Source organism: Periplaneta americana, chromosome 14 (genome assembly GCF_040183065.1).
Source record: "Periplaneta americana isolate PAMFEO1 chromosome 14, P.americana_PAMFEO1_priV1, whole genome shotgun sequence".
Lineage (NCBI taxonomy): Eukaryota > Metazoa > Arthropoda > Insecta > Blattodea > Blattidae > Periplaneta > Periplaneta americana.
In genome coordinates, this window is record NC_091130.1 from 51,474,428 (window position 1) to 51,493,263 (window position 18,836).

The following is an 18,836-nucleotide window of genomic DNA, read 5'->3' on the forward strand; positions in this document are numbered from 1 at the left end:
ACCTTTTATTGTGTCTATCACAATTGCGGTATTTTCATGCCTAACTACTCTGAATAAAGTAAAATATGCACTACATTGCCAGGATGTTACTGAACTACTTCCAATTCACTATTTTTAACACACTTGACATTTCGAACCTTTTACATCAAAGTATTTTCGAAATGTGCCAAATATTTTATTTCTGGTGGCATTTGTTTTATTATTTTACTGTTTCTTTTAAATACTAGTTAGGGACTGAGAACTGCTCTCTTTTATGATTTTTATGCATCACCTTGTTGAAACTGCATTTGTGTACCTCATTTTAACAGTGACATTTTTTAGTTAGTTTTAGCATTCACCTTATTGTATTGTATTGTATATGTTTTTGGTTATTTCAAGAATTTTAAATAAGGGCGCAAATAGCCATAGTAATTGACGCGCCCTTTTAAACCTCACTAACTCCAATTCACCAAATCTCAATAAACGAATACACTGTAATTTTAATTCACGCAAAATCCAAGAACCAAAGAAAATCATTTTTCAGATATTTTAATTACAGAATTAAGTGGGTACCATTTATACAACAATGTACATATCACCTGATGAAAATCATAATAAAAGAGAAAATGAAACAATTTCTCATACATATATTTGCAGCTGGACAAAATGTGAAATACACTCATTTAATGTGGCACGAAACAAAAATTGAAACATTTGCCTCAGAATACACTACTCTGATGGCACACCACCAATTGTAAACTAAACTGTCTCAACTATCTGTGTTTTAAGTCACATTTTGCAGGTACAACACAGGCGTGTAGCACGACTTTAAATTTTTCCTGGGAATCGGTTTTCTTCTCTCTGAGTGTCCCACTTCTCAACCCAGGCGAATGGGCAAAGGCTCTCAAAGCATTTGCGGAAATATTCACATGGAGCATAATCCTCACCCTTCAACTTCTGGCATCTATAATAGTCAACATAGCTTTGCCAACAATACCTGTAAACAAGCAAATATTTAACTTGTTAACAATTTTATTCACCTCCACAAACATTCCTGAGCAATCATCATGAACTCCTATTCAATTAAGATTCTACAAGATAACAGCAAAATCAGCACCAATTTCTGATCTGAAGTATGACTTTTTGGAAGAGATCACAAGATTATATTGTAAATACGAGCTATTCCATCTCAAATCGACCGAAATATAGATAAATTGACCTTACAATTTCTAAATACAATGAAACTTTTTTTGTACGTAGAGAACTGTGATACAATGCTTTGTGCAAAGTTTGAGGCATCAGAACTTAATAGTGTTTAAATTAAAAATATTTAAATTTATCATATTTTCATAACAGTAGCAACTTTAAACTGTTGTAGCTCCAAAACCCTTTCACCCAATGATCAAAATCATGGTTTATTTTGACGCTGAGAAATTAAAGTTTATATTGACATATAAACAGATTTTCTTACTTTTTATGGAGATGGAGAAATTTAGATTTTTCCTCATTAAGACGCCTTTGGCTAGGAAAAAATATTTTAAAAATATATAGTTAGATTCCGCATTGAAAGTACAAATAAACACATATTTTTTACTGATGGTATGTTGATAAGAAAGTACTGAAAATATCAAATAAAGAAAATAAATAGTACGCGCGTGAACTAACCAGCTGACTGTGAGACGGGAGATAGTCCCGAGACAAGCAAGGCCAGGAGACAAACACGTGATGTGTCATCTAGCAGCACATGGCTGTGCTAGCTTTATCACAGGTTTTCATAAACACAGGAGTAAAATGATGCCCAACGCTCGCTTAACTTCAGCTCTCGGCCAGTGTGTGCGGTATTCGCTGTTCAAGTCTAGACGTATGAAAATAATCTATTTAATATCCTCGAAACTTATTGCCGTACCACTAAGCAAACAGTGCCGAATCCCTTTTAATAATGCACGGTTTTTTCTCAATATTTTTTTACATTTTTACAGATGGTCAAAAGGCCTAAAAGCAAGTAAAATCAGATTATGTCTCTCTGTGTACAATAAAAATAAGGATTAGTTCTTAACATAACCTACCAAATGTCAGCTTTAAAATAAGCTCTCATTCAATGCTCTGCAGTAAATGGTTCCAGAGTTCTGAGTGCTGAAATAGGCTTGTTTTTATAAAATACGCTAAATTTATCGCTCAATAATACGAAAACCGTCTGACTTTTGATAGCATATTTTTGAAAATGCACTCCCCTCAGCACCTTGTATAAATAGGGAAAAAATTAGAGTATAAAAAAATGCGAGGTTTTTTACTGATCGATTTCATATGGAATAGCCCGTACAGTAAAGAATAGTATATGTAGGGAAAGTAGAAGACAATTACATAGTAAACAAAGTATTAGGAATAGAGGAATTAGATTTAGATGGGTTTTAGAACAATAAATAGTGTCAGATGATTAAAGTACGAAATATTTGAAGTGATAAGAGAAAAGAATGGACACGAAAGAACACTGTATTAAATAAAGGAAGAGAAGTACATGAGTCATCCACTAAATTTGTAAATAATGTACGTAGTGTAAGAATGGAAATGCTGGCCCAAATACAGGGAAATGCAGAACCAAATGGTTGAATGACAATATATCTTATCCATATCATAATTGGAACTTCGATTACCATTGTTAATTTGTTTCACAAACTGTGAAGGGCTATAAAAACCATGATAAATAAATATACAGTAAAATTTCATTTATATGCTTTTAATTTAAGGGGGTCTGAAGAAAGAAGAAGAAAAAAAAAAAAGACCCACGAGTGAGAAGAACATATAACTGAAATTACTTTTAATAACAAGTGAAGTAGCATTTTTAGAGTAATACAGTCAGACTGAGTTAAGTCAACTTTGAGTCTATAATACAGTACTCAAACTGAAAAATGTAAGATTATTATCTGTAGGGAATCTTTGCTGCTTACACCCAAAGCTGGCTGATTTATATTTCAAACTCAAATTCAGAACATTTTACGAAACTGACTTAACTTACCTTGTTCTTACTGTGTGATCTTAATTTAATAAAATGTGTTTATTTTATAAAAAAGATACAGTCAGTTATTTTGGGTTGCTTGTTCCTAAGGAATAAATCATATCCTCAAAGTGTGATAACTGTTACAGAATTTGTTACAAAATGTCTCACTGTTTATACAGCATTAACAGCATCATTAAAGAATACAAGATTATTGGTGGCAAGCATGGGCAGCTACGAATTTCAAAGTCGTCCACATCTTAACAATGAACACGTGCTATATTTTCGCGTTCTTACATTTTCATGGCAAACTTGATTTCAAGCAAAATTTATTTACAACGTATAAATGGCATTTCGTATCTCCTAGGTTCTAAGATACGTTCATGTAAGTGTAAAAAACGAATAAAAGAAAAGCATGTAACCGAAATAAATTAACATGGAGAGTATAAGAAATTTTTCCAAAACCTCTGAAAAAACCGTGCAAGTGTGAAAAACATGTAAGTGCAAACTATATAAAATTATTGTAATTATTCAAATTATAGCGACAATCCATTCCAAAAATAAAACCTATCCACATAAAAAAACCTCTTATGTAATAACTTTGAACAAAATTATTACAAGAAATATGATTTAAACGAACACATTAATTTAACTTCTTGTTGTTTAGTCAACTGTCCGAAGACAGGTTTGAACCTCACAAGTGATACCAACAAGGCACCACTTATGAGGCAACTAGGACAGAACGGGGTAGAGTGGCCAGTTCCTTTCCCCTCTCCATTGCTTGTATACTTTGTGACCTGATAGAGTGTAAGAGAAGGCCCTATGGCCTTAACTCTGCCAGTATAAATAAAGAACTATTATTATTATTATTATTATTATTATTATTATTATTTATTTATTTATGTATGTTTTTGTTTATTTAAGATATTATTTATTTGTTTTTGCACCTTTATATCTTCTGTTTGTGTATTGTGCTGAACTATAATTGGCCTCTGGCTGTTGTTCAGCACACAAATATTAATAATAAATACATAAATAAATAAATTATTATTATTATTATTATTATTATTATATCGCCAATTTATTTATATATTTAATTTAACTTCATAAAAATTATCCATTTCGCTACATTTCTATAAGGACTCTGTCAAAAATACATAAAACACCGAACTGCATATTTCCATGCAATCCATATTTGTTTTCCAATTTTGACACTGAAATTAATAATAAACATATTCTAGATGCATACTTCATACCGTCACTTAAGGTGGAAATTCTTTTAAGTCTCAAAATGTTCGAAATTGAGTTTTTGGTACTGTCAAATTCGTCTAAGTGATGTGCATCTACCTGCAAAGTCTTGTCAACAACACCAGTAGTTCCGGAACAGTCAAATTTCAATACCACGTAAGCCCACATTAATGGCACAGATGTTAAAACTCTTCATAGCAACTGATACATCATAAATGGAAAGCAATCTTTCAACATTCTATCCCTATTTTCGCCGATATTCTATTGTACCATCTACAGTACTGGAGCTTTTAATTTTTTACAAATTTTAGTACTATTTGTTTTCTGGCTCAATCCAATACTATAGTCGCGACGCTGTTATTCCCGGCGTGACTCCTCCTCTTTGCTTACGTCTTAGGAAGTGAAGGCTCTATAAAGTGTAGGTAGGCAGTATCGTTCGCCATTTTTGTTCTTTCGTTGCCAAGCTACCAGACGAGGAATCTATTTGCCACACCGTTAAACATTATCATGTCGTAGCTCCTATGATAATAAATAAAACACACTGTAATTCAATAAATAATTGAGCTGCAAATAACGTCCTCGTGTGCTTTCTGCAAACGCCAACGAAAGAGCCAAAAATGGCGGGCGATTATATTAAGTATTTATCGAGCCTCAGGAAATGCATAACGTCATCATCAGCGAATCACAAGACGCACACATTTAAATGTAGCTGACTTGCAACGTGATTGGCTTTCGGAAATAAGAGCGACGGGACTATAATGAAGCCTTCATTTCGTCTGTTTCCATTTTTTTAAGAATCCATTCAACCTCAGTTCCCTACTTTAATGATCCTCATTAAATAATGATAACAATAACAATAATAATAATAATAATAATAATAATAATAATAATAATAATAATAATCTTTGGGCTGTCCGTTGAAACGATGTAGTGAGACTGTAACAGGCCACCAGACTTTATACGTGATAGGAATAATACTTACTTACTGGCTTTTAAGGAACCCAGAGGTTCATTGCCACCCTCACATACAGTAAGCCTGCCATTGATCCCTATCCTGAGCAAGATTAATCCAGTCTCTATCATCATATCCCACCTCCCTCAAATCCATTTTAATATTATCTTCCCATCTACGTCTCAGCCTCCCCAAACGTCTTTTTCCCTCAGGCTCCCAACTAGCCTCTATATGCATTTCTGGATTCGCCCATACATGCTACATGCCCTGCCCATCTCAAATGTCTGAATTTAATGTTCCTAATTATGTCAGGTGAAGAATATAATGCGTGCAGTTGTGTGTTTTGTAACTTTCTCCGTTCTCCTGTAACTTCATCCCTCTTAGCCCCAAATATTTTTCTAAGCACTTTATTCTCAAACATCCTTAACCTATTTTCCTCTCTCAAAGTGAGAGTCCAAGTTTCACAACCATAAAGAATCGGTAGTATAACTGTTTTATAAATTCTAACTTTCAGATTTTTTGACAACAGACTGGATGATGAAAGCTTCTCAACCGAATAATAACAAGTATTTCCCATATTTATTCTGTGTTTAATTTCCTCCCGAGTATCATTTATATTTGTTACTGTTGCTCCCAGGTATTTGGATAGGAATAATAATAATGATAATGATAATGATGATAATAATAATAATAATAATAATAATAATAATGTTTCATTTATTCTGGCAGAGTTAAGGCCATGAAGCCTTCTCTTCCATTCAGTCAGAGAATAAAAAGGAAATACTTGATAATGTAATGTCACATAGTTTTTTTAACATTTGAAGACAGAACATAAAAAAGACGAAGTACCAAAGGGACAAACATTAGAAAACAGAGCTTTCTTGTGTGACTAGTAACGTAATATCATGGTTTTGCACATCTATGAGGGGAAGCTAGGGATTAAGTGGACTGACCAGGGACAGACTCTTTTTGTTGGAGGAACTAATTTTCAACAATATTGACACTTTCGGCCTTTTTTAAGTCCAGTCTTCATTTGTTTGCTAAGTCACGTTTGAAAACATAACTTTGTTCCTTTCCTTAATTACTTCCCAAATAATTAATTCAACTGTAACATGTACCTTAGGGCAATTAAACACAAATCTTAAACTGATGCCAATTTATGAAAGACAGGCAAGATATTTAAAAATTAGTAAACATTTCTAACAGACAAAATGTTTTGAATACACAAAACTTCCATGTACTGTAGTTCGAAGTTACCTACCGGGTTTGGTTTTGGTTTGGGAATCTTGGATCAAATGGTGCAGTGGAGAGATCTGGAGTTTGTTCCTTCTTTGCGGCCATGACAGCTAGAGAAGGCATTGCAAGAGCAACCAATTCCTGAAAACATGTAAAAATTAAGATTAAAGTCACGTTTAAGAAATGTCAATATCCCAATATGTAGCTAATATTGTAAATATTGCAAGCAACAGATTACCAGTCACAATAAAACTAATCTTTTAATCCATGTTGAATCTTTCGTACACTACTTTTAACACTTGAATACAAATAATTGATTAAATGGCGATCTTACTCATGTTAATTATGTAAGCATGTGCGGCTTACAGCTGTTTTGGTGCTACTTGACACCATCCTCAGAGCCTTCTGTGTCTCAGTGCCATCTCAACTAAAACTAAAAGTTGAGATGGCGCCGAGACACAGAAGGCTCTGAGGATGGTGTCAAGTAGCACCGAAACAGCTGTAAGCCACAAATGCTTACATATTTAACACGAGTAAGATTGCCATTTAATCAATTATTTTTAATCTTTTAAGTTGTAAGAACAAAATTTTACTCTCGGAAATAAACAAGTGACTGAACCATTTTCATACTTGCATTCCACCACTTCCATGAACTAAAATAATTATAACCATAAAAGTTGTAAAAGAACGATGTTGTATAGAATTTGATTACTGTATACCCTAATATTATCTGGTCACTACGACTGTCTAATCTCTAGAACTCTGTGAGGTGAAACGAGGGCAGGGAAGGAATAGACAGTTACTGACATTAAGTTTAACTCAAGTCTTGGCTACACTTCAGATTTTGATTTATCAAAGCTTCTACAGTAAGAGGAACATGTTTTTAAAGTTTAACTGTATTTATTATAGCTGGTTTGGGATCTAATTTTGAATATGATTTAAAAAAAGATTGCTTTGTCTACTCTTAAGACAGTTATTCCAATTATCAAGTAACTCTTCATTGTACTGATGAAATAATTGTAGTTGTTAGGCCCATAACATACTACAGCAAGAAATATGTCATGCGTTTGTCGAGTTATGAAAAATGCTTTCCTCAGCATGAAGTAACATTCGAAATAAGGCATAGATGACATCGGTTGGCTAGCGATTTTTTTTAAAACATAGCTACCCATTTATTTTTTCCCGTTCCCACAGATAACCCAACCTAACTATAACCTATTAAATTTATATTACGTGAATAAAATTGAACAATTAATAGAATTCTGCTGCTCAAATTTAAGTAACTTTATTTCTATCAAACTGTCTTCCATAATGGCGTAATAAAATTCGTGTTTTAATTATATATACAGAGATGATTCTACTGTGTAGCTACATTTTTCCACTATAGAGTGAAGACCAAAGCATTGTTAGTTATCTCCACATACATTACTTACTGGCTTTTAAGGAACCCAGAGGTTCATTGCCGCCCTCACATAAGCCTGCCATCCGTCCCTATCCTGAGCAAGATTAATCCATTCTCTATCTTCATATCCCACCTCCCTCAGATCCATTTTAATATTATCTTCCCATCTACATCTCAGCCTTCCCAAAGGTCTTTTGCCCTCCGGCCTCCCAACTAACACTCTATATGCATTTCTGGATTCGCCCATACATGCTACATGCCCTGCCCATCTCAAATGTCTGAATTTAATGTTCCTAATTATGTCAGGCGAAGAATACAATGCGTGCAGTTCTGTGTTGTGTAACTTTCTCCATTTTCCTGTAACTTCATCCCTCTTAGCCCCAAATATTTTCCTAAGCACCTTATTCTCAAACACCCTTAACCTATGTTCCTCTCTCAAAGTCAGAGTCCAAGTTTCACAACCATAAAGAACAACCGGTAATATAACTGTTTTATAAATTCTAACTTTCAGATTTCTTGACAGCAGACTGGATGAAAACAGCTTCTCAACCGAATAATAACAGGCATTTCCCATATTTATTCTGTGTTTAATTTCTTCCCGAGTATCATTTATATTTGTTACTGTTGCTCCCAGGTATTTGAATTTTTCCACCTATTCAAAAGATAAATTTCTAATTTTTATATTTCCATTTCGTACAATATTCTCATTACGAAACATAATCATGTACTTTGTCTTTTCGGGATTTAGGCTACTTCCAAACCTATCTCTTTACTTGCTTCAAGCAAAATTCCTGTGTTTTCCCTAATCATTTGTGGATTTTCTCCTAACATATTCACGTCATCTGCATAGACAAGCAGCTGATGTAACCCATTCAATTCCAAACCCTCTCTGTTATCCTGGACTTTCCTAATGGCATACTCTAGCTAGAGCAAAGTTAAAAAGTAAAGGTGATAGTGCATCTACTTGCTTTAGCCCACAGTGAATTGGAAACGCATCTGACAGAAATTGACCACATACATTACACAGTTCATAATTCTCAGTGTGGTGTATTATGGGCCTTATTACACCAGTGCTATAAACTTCAGGCATGCAAGACTTGCACTGTGGAAAGGTCCTTATCATGAGGCAAGAGAAAGATTTGCGAAGTTACTGCAAGTGACTTCAGAATGGTTCTTGTGGGAATCCCAAACATCGCAATTACGGAGTTGTGTTGCAAGCTGGAAGGTCACGGGTTCGATTCCCGACTCACGGATTTTTCGATTTATCTAATCCTACTGGCAGCATTATGACTAGGGCTAGGATTTTGATGAAATTGCATCTTTTTCTAGTAAGCCAGAAACATAGCTGCTTTAGAATTTATATGTTACGTGGTAAACTGAGTGTTTTAAGACATATTTGTTAGGGCATTTTTTTGTCTGGTTCAAGTCATAAGAGCATCTTTTGTTTTATTCGGTTATTTTTTTTAGGCATTTTCATTTAATTTTGGCCATAAATCCCCATTATTAATGTAAAATAATGTTTATTTCCTTTACTATTTTCTTTACATATTTTGTCCATTAATACAGTTTTCTATAATATTTTAATCGTTTTTCCACACAAATATTGTCATTTTAACGTAGTACACCCCATGTAATGGATCAGTCCAACCACCCCTTCAATATAGACTTCTCTATACCCGCTAATCTGGATAAGAGTGGCCTTGTGGTAGACTACACGGAAACTAAAAGTAAAGTAAATCCATGGTGCTACAGCCCATGAAGGGCCAAGACCGACCAGCTGACTGCTGACCTCACATCTACATGCTGATGCAGAGGTAAACGATCATACATGGAAACTACATCAGGTAAAATGATTAAAGTGTACTAATTAGAAAAAATTATGTAAAATTTAATTTAATTACTAGTCTAAATATTAAATAGTACGAAACCTCTTTTCCTACTAAGCCAATTATATAAGATCAATTTTTAGGTCATTTTTTTAAGATTTTTTAGGTCATAAATGCATTGTTTTTAGGACATTTTTTCATGATTTATAGGTCATCAAAATCCTAGCCCTAACTATGACCCTGGGATTCAGCCTCTTAATAAAATGAAGGGATATTACCTTCACATCCCTTCCTACTGCTACTGATGCCGATTTCTGGAAACGTATAAGCCTTTAATTTTCCACTACCTTGTAGGCCTTCATGGCCTGTAATAGGGATGTAACTACACATTTTTAATTGAATAGTAGTTAGTCCACTCTTTCTCTTCCTTGTTGCTACTCTAGCATAATAAGGTCTATATTCATCCCAGAATTAGAGTCAGAACGCATACAGTAGCGAAATTGCATTATTACATAAGTTTTGTAACTTGGTATGTGCTAAATTATAAATTAAACAGTCAATTTGTTGTCGTAATTGTATATGTCCAGTTACAACAAATAATACCACCACTACACTGTCCTTCTAAGCAGGAAAGCAGTATCTACTAGAGTTGAACAACGATCGAGAAAGCAAGACTAACAGTGCCTGTAAAGCCGAAAACCCGCACGACAATTCTGCCTATGTCCGTAGCATCGTTGACGTAAAGACTGTTTGTGAGTGTTTCAAGACTTTGGGAATGGTCAACTCTCGAACGTCAAGTAACTTTGAATGGTCACAGTTGTTTATATTCACAAACCTGACTGAACTTTTATCAGTTTTGGCAACTGTTATATATGTATAAACAATCAAGTAGCCTATTTAAAACATCATCTCTACTTTTCAGTGTATAATAATCCGTTCCTCAATCTTTATTTAATTACTAGGCCCTTATTAAAAGGCTAGGATTTTTTTTTTCGTATGTTTGAGATCAAGTGTACAATCTCAAGCAAAATAAATATATTAATGCTTTATTTAATGTTATGTTTTATGTTTCTTACAAATTCAAATTTATTTCAGAATCGTTTTTTTTTCTATTTATATAACCATAGGTAATATCATATCATAGAATCAGAACATTTTGAAAACTAAGATACTGTTTTGTTTTGTCTTTTTGTCTCAATTAAACATTTATAATGTTGAAGGATATATGGAAATATCATACGTACTTCGGTATATCGTAATATATTTCTAATGTTATTTATTTCAATTATGTATGTTATTCAAAATTACAAAATCTTTCCACGTCGACCAAATGTTATTTCGAGAATGATGAGAAAGATTCTAAGCGCACGAGAGTTACGAGACGAGACTCGAAAGACAAACGCAACGAACACAGCGAGCGAGAGCAGCAGTTAGTTTTGTTCATCACTAGTATCTACAGAAATTGTAGAATAGAGATAAATGAACTCAAAGTTTGAAACATTGCCAAGAATAAACCATTTTGCTTGTCTTTATCAAAGATACCGGTACCAGTATTATATTTTGAAGGTGCTGAAAAATATTGGATATTTCAAAATTTGTGTATTTCATATAGATAAAAAAAAGCAGATACTATGTTCTATTTTGCTTGTCTTTCATCTAAGATATCACAGTGTATATCACTGTGGGTATGAATTTTGTTTCACTTGCCATTTTGAAATTTAACTCCACGAATGTTTCATTTTGTTAACTTAAATTTTGTTTAGGTTACCATAAAAGCCATTTCCTTTCTTGTTACCATAGAAGCCATTTACTTTGTTGTGTACTATATTGACAATATACAATATTATAATACTTAACAATTTCATGTAATGCTTTAATTTAGAACAATATTATCTAAAAAACGTGTCAAACTGTCTTATACAAAATAAACTTTAATTCAATTTTGAAATTAAATTAAACAATTGAGTAAGGGACAAACTAGAAATTAGCAACAAAACTAAAGGATGCGAAAAACTGTCAACAGCTCTACACAAAATAAAATATTTCTTCCAATGATTTCGAATCTCGAAAAGTCCCCATAACACTTATAGCATTCCCTCATTGAATGACAATACTAATTCTTTGGCAGAGGAAAGTCATAGAGCGAGGGTCACCGTTAAGTGCTGATAAACACTTGCCGATATCAGAAGTTAACTTCTCCTCAGAACAATCTAAATATGACATAATTTTTAGCGTGACGTACTGTACCTGTAACAATATTAATATTGTAACATCCACGTGACATTTTAATACAATGTGGTGAAAAGTCCGCAGTGCGTCCTGGTTGTGGCAAAAAGTCTGGACACAATTAACATTTAGGGGAAAATTGTTTTCCTTTTTTTTTTTTTTTATAAAAGTATTCATTTGGACTAATATGGTATTATCATGTTTTGTTGTACTCTATCCAAGGAATAAGCAATTAAAATTTGCACATTTATATTACTTCCATCCTGTATAACAATAATTTAAGCAATAAGTAGTAAACTTGGTTCGAAGGGTTTGAAACAATCAGCTACACTTTCAATATTCTTGTAAAGTGGGTAGGGAGTCAAAAGGGTTGATTCTAGCCTGTATAAAGCTCACTTTTGCTGCAATCCCTTGCACTAAGAAATGCAAGTTCAATTTTTTTGTGGTGGTCCTACGACGAAATAAAAAACAAACACACAAACTTGCCTGGAATTTCGAGTTTTGTTCACTTGGACGTAAAATTTTTTATTTCTGCTAAGGAAACAATGTCACACGAAAATGGTAGTTATATGTTTACTGGAAGAGGCTTTATGTAACAGCAATTCCATCATTAACAATCATGAAGTAGGCCCAATAGATCTACATCAATTCCCATTGAAAAGTATTTTCATTGGTCTTCTGGAATGTCTCTAATCCATAGGATTACAATGTATCATTTGTAATGGGAATCTATTATTGTTCATATGAAAAACCATGCAACAAATTGTTTTTGTAGGTTTGAATTCTTTCTTCAGATGTCACTTTTATTTCTTTTAAAATAGCATTTTCTATGGTCGAAAAGTGTGTAACCTATGTTTTATGGAATCATCTCAGCTGATTGCAATCTTTTTTTTTTATTATATGTTTTTGTTTCATCGACCAGATTTCACTACCATATAGTAGACCTAGCAGAGTAAAATGTTGTGTATACCTTTAACCTTTTTATACAAGGCTGAGTTTAAATTTTGTATTTTGAGAGTTTTTGGTTTATAGCTACTTCATTAATGTAAGACAATTCACAACCTACACATTTTTTTTTTTATTTTGTTGTTGAAATTTCCATTTCGAAGTCGATTACCATATCATTTTAAGTAAATATTCCTCTGCAAATTGCCTTCAGAATTTTCAATTATCACCTAATTATCACAATCACAATGATCAGACCACCTCTGAACCAGCTTCTATTGAAATCAAAATTGAGCTGCACTATATGCATTTACTAGTACTCACCAATGAACTTCTGTTGATGCATTACCATTAGAATAATATGTTCTGTCCTTTGTCTACAACAGCTAGTAAATGCATTGAAAAGGGAATCAATTCTTAAAAACATATGAAAATTAAGTTAAAGAAGCATTTAAGAAATGGCAATATTCCATATCGCTTTACAGACATGTAAAAATTGAATTTAAAATAATTCCAAATTTGCAAGAGATCTACAGAACAAAATATTCTCTTCGGAAAGTGGTTAACACGTCATTATACTCTTGTATTACCATTTAATTAATTAGAGAATTTAGGAACATAAATAAACACAATAAGATATTATGTATGAATTTAGATGTAAATCCCAGTTCTATAGTTCCATGTTTACTATTTTTGTATAACACTACACAAACTACTACTCCTTATTCTCAACTATACCTGTCCTCTGTGTAGCTTCAGGCTTTGAGGACTCACAACAAAAAGTATGAACAGTACTGTATATGTTTTCTCTTAGTCAAACATTTTCCTATTGATACTAAGTAATCTGTTTCATCTGCCAATTTATTATACAATTAATTTTTTACTACAAATTATTAAATTTCATACGCATCATACCCAGATAAAATGGCTCATACATAATGAGTATTAATGAAGTACGGGAAATGTTTATGTAATAAAAAATATACTATTGTAAACAAAAGTATGGACGAAAGAGTTAATGGCATTTGAGTGCACTTGAAATTGAGTCCCAAAAATCTTTGGAAGTAGAGAGTAGTCACTTTGAGCATTACATTTAAATTTAGTACTTAGTCCTAATATCATGAATCATTTATTATGTATATGCCTCTACAATTCATTAATTTAATTTATTATCCATTATTTCACTGAATTCTTCATTTAATAGAATAATGTATTTACTATATGGGAAGGGCAGTGACAAAACAGGACAGCTGATAGCAAGCTCTACTTCTTGTTGGATCTTCCATAAAAATTCGGCCTAATTTATGGCATGACAATTTATGCAATGTCATTGCACATACCATTAATCATTTAGTGAAAGTAGTAAATCTTTGGTGATTATACTATGAACTGTGGTATGTGGCCTCTGACATTCTGCAGCTTGAATAATTCCAGTTTCCTAAATTAAATTAAATTAAGAAAATTTTTTTTTACTTGGTTATTTAACGATGCAGTATCAACTACTAGATTATTTACCATCGATGGGATTGTGATTGTGAGATGTTATTTGGACAGAGGATTCACCATAGATTACCTGGTTACCTTAACAGTTGGGAAAAACGTCGGAAAAAAACCAAACCAGGTAATCGAACCCATGCTCAAGTGTAACTCTGAATCGGTAGGCAAGCGCCTCAGCCAACTGAGCTACACCGGTGGCGTAAGAAAATATTAGAAGAGAATTATTACTTAATATTTCACATGCATTCCATCAAGTTTCCAGGACCAATTTCAGACGTTCTTACAGATTATCATCACTCTGAACTCTACTATAAATAATACCGGTATGAACACTTGTTATTGCTAATCTTAAGTCTATTTCACCAGCAAATGGGTCATTGCTATAGAAAAAAAAAAAAAGAGAGAGCAGTCATGCAAGAAGCAACAGCCAGCAGCATTTACAAGAATGTCCCTGCATGTACGAACAATGGGCCATATTCAACTATATAACCACAAGATAAAATGTCCCTAAAGTCAATTTGTTTTTGCAATCATTACATGCAGCAATATTTTGTAATCACTATTATTATAACATTCTGAAGCAGAAGGATGAACCTCATTGCTCTACGTCCATCATACCTGAATTATAACACTAACCCCCAGCCAGCCACATTCTCACTAACAGCCAGTCGACTGTGCTAAGGTTTGCTGCCTATCCAGATTTCATGCAGGTGTCCCCATACCAGCCCTTTCACAAATGAACTAGTGATTGGAGAAATATTATGAAGATGAGAATGGAATGAAGGTGAACCAGAATTATGATAATGCCTATAAATGGAGAAACAGGAGAATCCAGAGAAAACTATCAATAGTAACCTTGTCCAATCAGGTCTTACCGGGACCCGAAACCCAGACCATCTGCATGATAGGCTAACATTCTATACCACAAAGTTTGTATGCAAATAAATATATGTCAATTACCTTTCTTTCTCACGTATGAAATGAAGTAGACTAGATTCGTTAGGAAGTGCCAAATCCTTTGTTAACTTGAAAGATAATTAGAAAACAAGGCAACAAATGCGTGACTATACATGATCTTGTGAGAGAAACCACTACTTGAAAGCTGTATGATGATAAAATATGAAAATACACGATCTAATTACTAAATTAAACCATGCCCAAGCACTTAGCTTCTGCTCTTTTGAGCTACAATGCTTAATGTATTACATTAATAAATGTGTGGTGTTATGGCTTAAGCTGATAATATGCACATTTTCCTTATTTTTACAGGAGAGCAGTTTCAAAATGTATTCTTTCGGGAAAAATCAGGGATCCATTAGAGAAAATGTTTATTAGAATTAGTGTTATGTACTATTGGGAGCAAACATAGCATGTTTTCCCATAACATTGAAACCATTTTTAACATATCTAGACAATAAAATATTTTTGCCAGAATTGTACACATCAGCTTCTGCTATAACACCATAGAAATGTAAATGTAAAAAAAAGTTATGTAAATATAACCAAAAGTTTCAGACATTTTCTTAAGGACCTTTAAAAATGTTGTTTGGTTTACAGAAATCTAGAAGATCTGAAGACTGTTTTAACGAAACTTTTAAAGATTGCTAGATATTTCGATAGGTTTTTTTTTTTTTTTTTTAAAAAGTAGTATAAATATTCATCTAAACTTTCTCACTGAGAGAAAGAAAAACTATATACACACCACAGCAAAAAATAGTCAAGACATACTAAGAGAACTCATAATACGAAACTACATTTTTATTACAATTTTCCTAGGCCTATAGCCTAAATATGACTTGGAGGGAAGAGAAAGCTCTATTTTCAACATCTCACTTGATCTTAAATTAACAAATAATAAATTGCAACAGAAAGACAATGGTTAGAGATGGTAGATTTTCAAAATTATGATAACTTAAATGCAAAATATACAAAAATGCTATCAAAATAGATAGTTTTATGTTTAAAAGCATGTTAAGTATATTTATGTAGTTTCTAAATCGCGATAAAAATACTAAATTAAATACAAAAAGCGAAATGTATCTATTTCTGTGAAATAAGAGAAAAATTGCATTTTATTTTGAAGAAAAAAAAATTTACTTAAAGACCTCGTCACATAATTTCTTACATTTTTTCAAATAGTTTGGTCATCCTTCCAGGTTAGCTTTCACAGTACGAATAGCACAGGAATGCGACCTACCTTTCAACTAATCTGAATTGTGCTAGTGGTAGAATAATGGCTGCCTATGCGAGCTCTTTAGGTCCAGTATTCACTCACAAAGAAGTTGTATGCAGTAGCAGATGATAGTGCTTGAGTAGTAACATGGGTTGGGATAAAAGCACACCATATCTTTTAACATGTTTCTTAATGTCCATAAATTCATTGTAAGTTTGTATGTTTCTTTATCGATTTATTATTTTCAAACATTTTATCTGAAAAATCTAGAAAATGCACCTATTAACACATTGATCACATTGAATTCCTGCCACCAAACTTTACATAAAAAAAGTTCCATCCAAAAATGCTACAAAATATTAAATTTAATTTTTGAAGTGTTAGATTTTTAATTTTAAGTTGACTATTACACTTTTACTACGTCATACTACTTTCGACCAATAAAACAGTATAAAAGAACGTTTTTCAACCAATCATGGCTGTTTATCACTACAATTTTATCACTTCCTTAGCATTTGTTTATTTGTTTGTCAATATTTCAAACTGCAAATTCTTTATGGTACTATAAAACATGCTTTGCAATCGTCATTTGTTTACCACAGAGATAGTCAACTGAAAATGGCAGCTTCATTCAAACATTTTGGTGAAGCTAACATTAATGAAATGAATTTTAGTAAGTAAATTAATATTTTATTGTATTAGAGTACTTTATTTCTTCTAATTTTTATGTACTTTCTTCCAATTGTGTAATAGTCAACTAAATCCCACTCGAGTTTTGATTTTCTCTAGATAAATCAAAACTTCTAGTGAGATTACTGTCGATAAAATTTACCATCTTTAACAACAGTTTATACAAGACATCCAGAATGTTTTTTTTTTTTCTCTTTGCATTGCATTGAGGGTCATAAACACAATAAGTAACCCTTAATATTTAACAATGTATTTAAATAGCCTCAAATATTTAAATGTGCCAGATGTTCACGTATATTTTCTACTCTTATTTATCAACATAACCTCATCATATAGCAATTATATATACAGTAGAACCACACTAGTCCGAACATACAGTACCCCCCCCCCCTTCCAAAAAAGAGAGAGAGAAGAAAAGAGGACGGAAAAAGAGAGTATTTAAACTGAAGCTCAATTTAATGCTGTAGTATTTAGGAACTCAAATTGTACAATATATAGTATAAATTTATGCCTGCTATTTTGTCATCCAGTCTGCTTTCAAAAAAACTGAAAGTTAGAATTTATAAAATGTTTCTGTATGGTTGTGAAACTTGGACTCTCACTTAGAGAAAGGAACATAGGTTAAGGGTTTTCGAGAATAAGATGCCCAGGAAAATATTTGGGGCTAAGAGAAATGAAGTTACAGAATTGAGAAAGATACACAATGCAGAACTGCACGCATTTTATTCTTCACCTACATAATTAGCAACCTTAAATCCTGACGTTTGAGATGGGGAGGGCACGTAGCATGTACAGATGAATCCAGAAATGCATATAAAGTGTTAGTTGGAAGACCTGAGAGGAAAAGACCTTTGGGGAAACTGAGACATAGGGACTGGATTAATCTTACTCAGGATAGAACGGATGGCAGGCTTATGTGAGGATTGCAATGAACCTCCAGGTTCTTTAAAAAGTCATTTGTAAGTAAGTTAACAGTACAAGTTACTACATCATTAGTGAATGAATTAGACCTCGAAACGCTAAGAAAAGCAGTGGATAGTGAAGTGTGGGCAGGGCAAAGGCATTGTTTCTCTGTTTCCTGCCCCCTGTTTAGTTCGAAATTTCGATAATCTGAACAGACCTCAGTTCTAATTAGTTCGGACTAGAGGAGTTTTACTGTGCTAATTATATTTTTGTTGTTCACGCAATATCTTGTGTAAATACAATAGTAATCTTACGCCCATCATTACATAGTGAAATTTTTACCAGTTGTTAATACATATCAGTTGTCCTTCACACGGTAAAAGGGAAGACTTTCTGTACAGGTGATTTAAGTGACAAAATCTGTATTTCCGAGAAAAAGAGTAGGTACTATTCAGTCAAGGAAGCTGATACAATCACGAAATCTTGCTGAATATTCTATTACTAATTTCATTTATAATCTTACGTAATATTTTATTAAAAAGCTCTCTGCATATATCTATTATTTAGATTATATCGGAAGATATTTCACACAAATAATTCCAATAACATCATATGTTTCGTGTTTCATCTGGTGAAGAGACAACAGAAATCAATGTATTTTGCTATTTTTAAGTATAACTAAATTTACCTTATAAAAAAAATCTTTACTGGATGTGCCCAATTTTCCCCCTTACAGAACTACTTAAATATGGTAAGTTATATTAATT

General features: G+C 32.9%; 1 protein-coding gene across 1 annotated transcript in view; it reads right to left on the bottom strand.

The window, feature by feature from the left end:
- Nucleotides 1-512: 512 nt before the first annotated feature.
- The window catches only part of COX6B (Cytochrome c oxidase subunit 6B), a 28,361-nt gene continuing 10,037 nt past the window's right edge, over nucleotides 513-18,836 (bottom strand). Inside the window, exons 2-3 of the mRNA XM_069845240.1 lie at nucleotides 6,433-6,548; nucleotides 513-976 (exon numbers count right to left, since the gene is read on the bottom strand). Of these exons, the coding sequence (XP_069701341.1) occupies nucleotides 808-976; nucleotides 6,433-6,548 (285 nt within the window). The 3' untranslated portion in view covers nucleotides 513-807. The remainder of the gene's footprint in view (nucleotides 977-6,432; nucleotides 6,549-18,836) is intronic.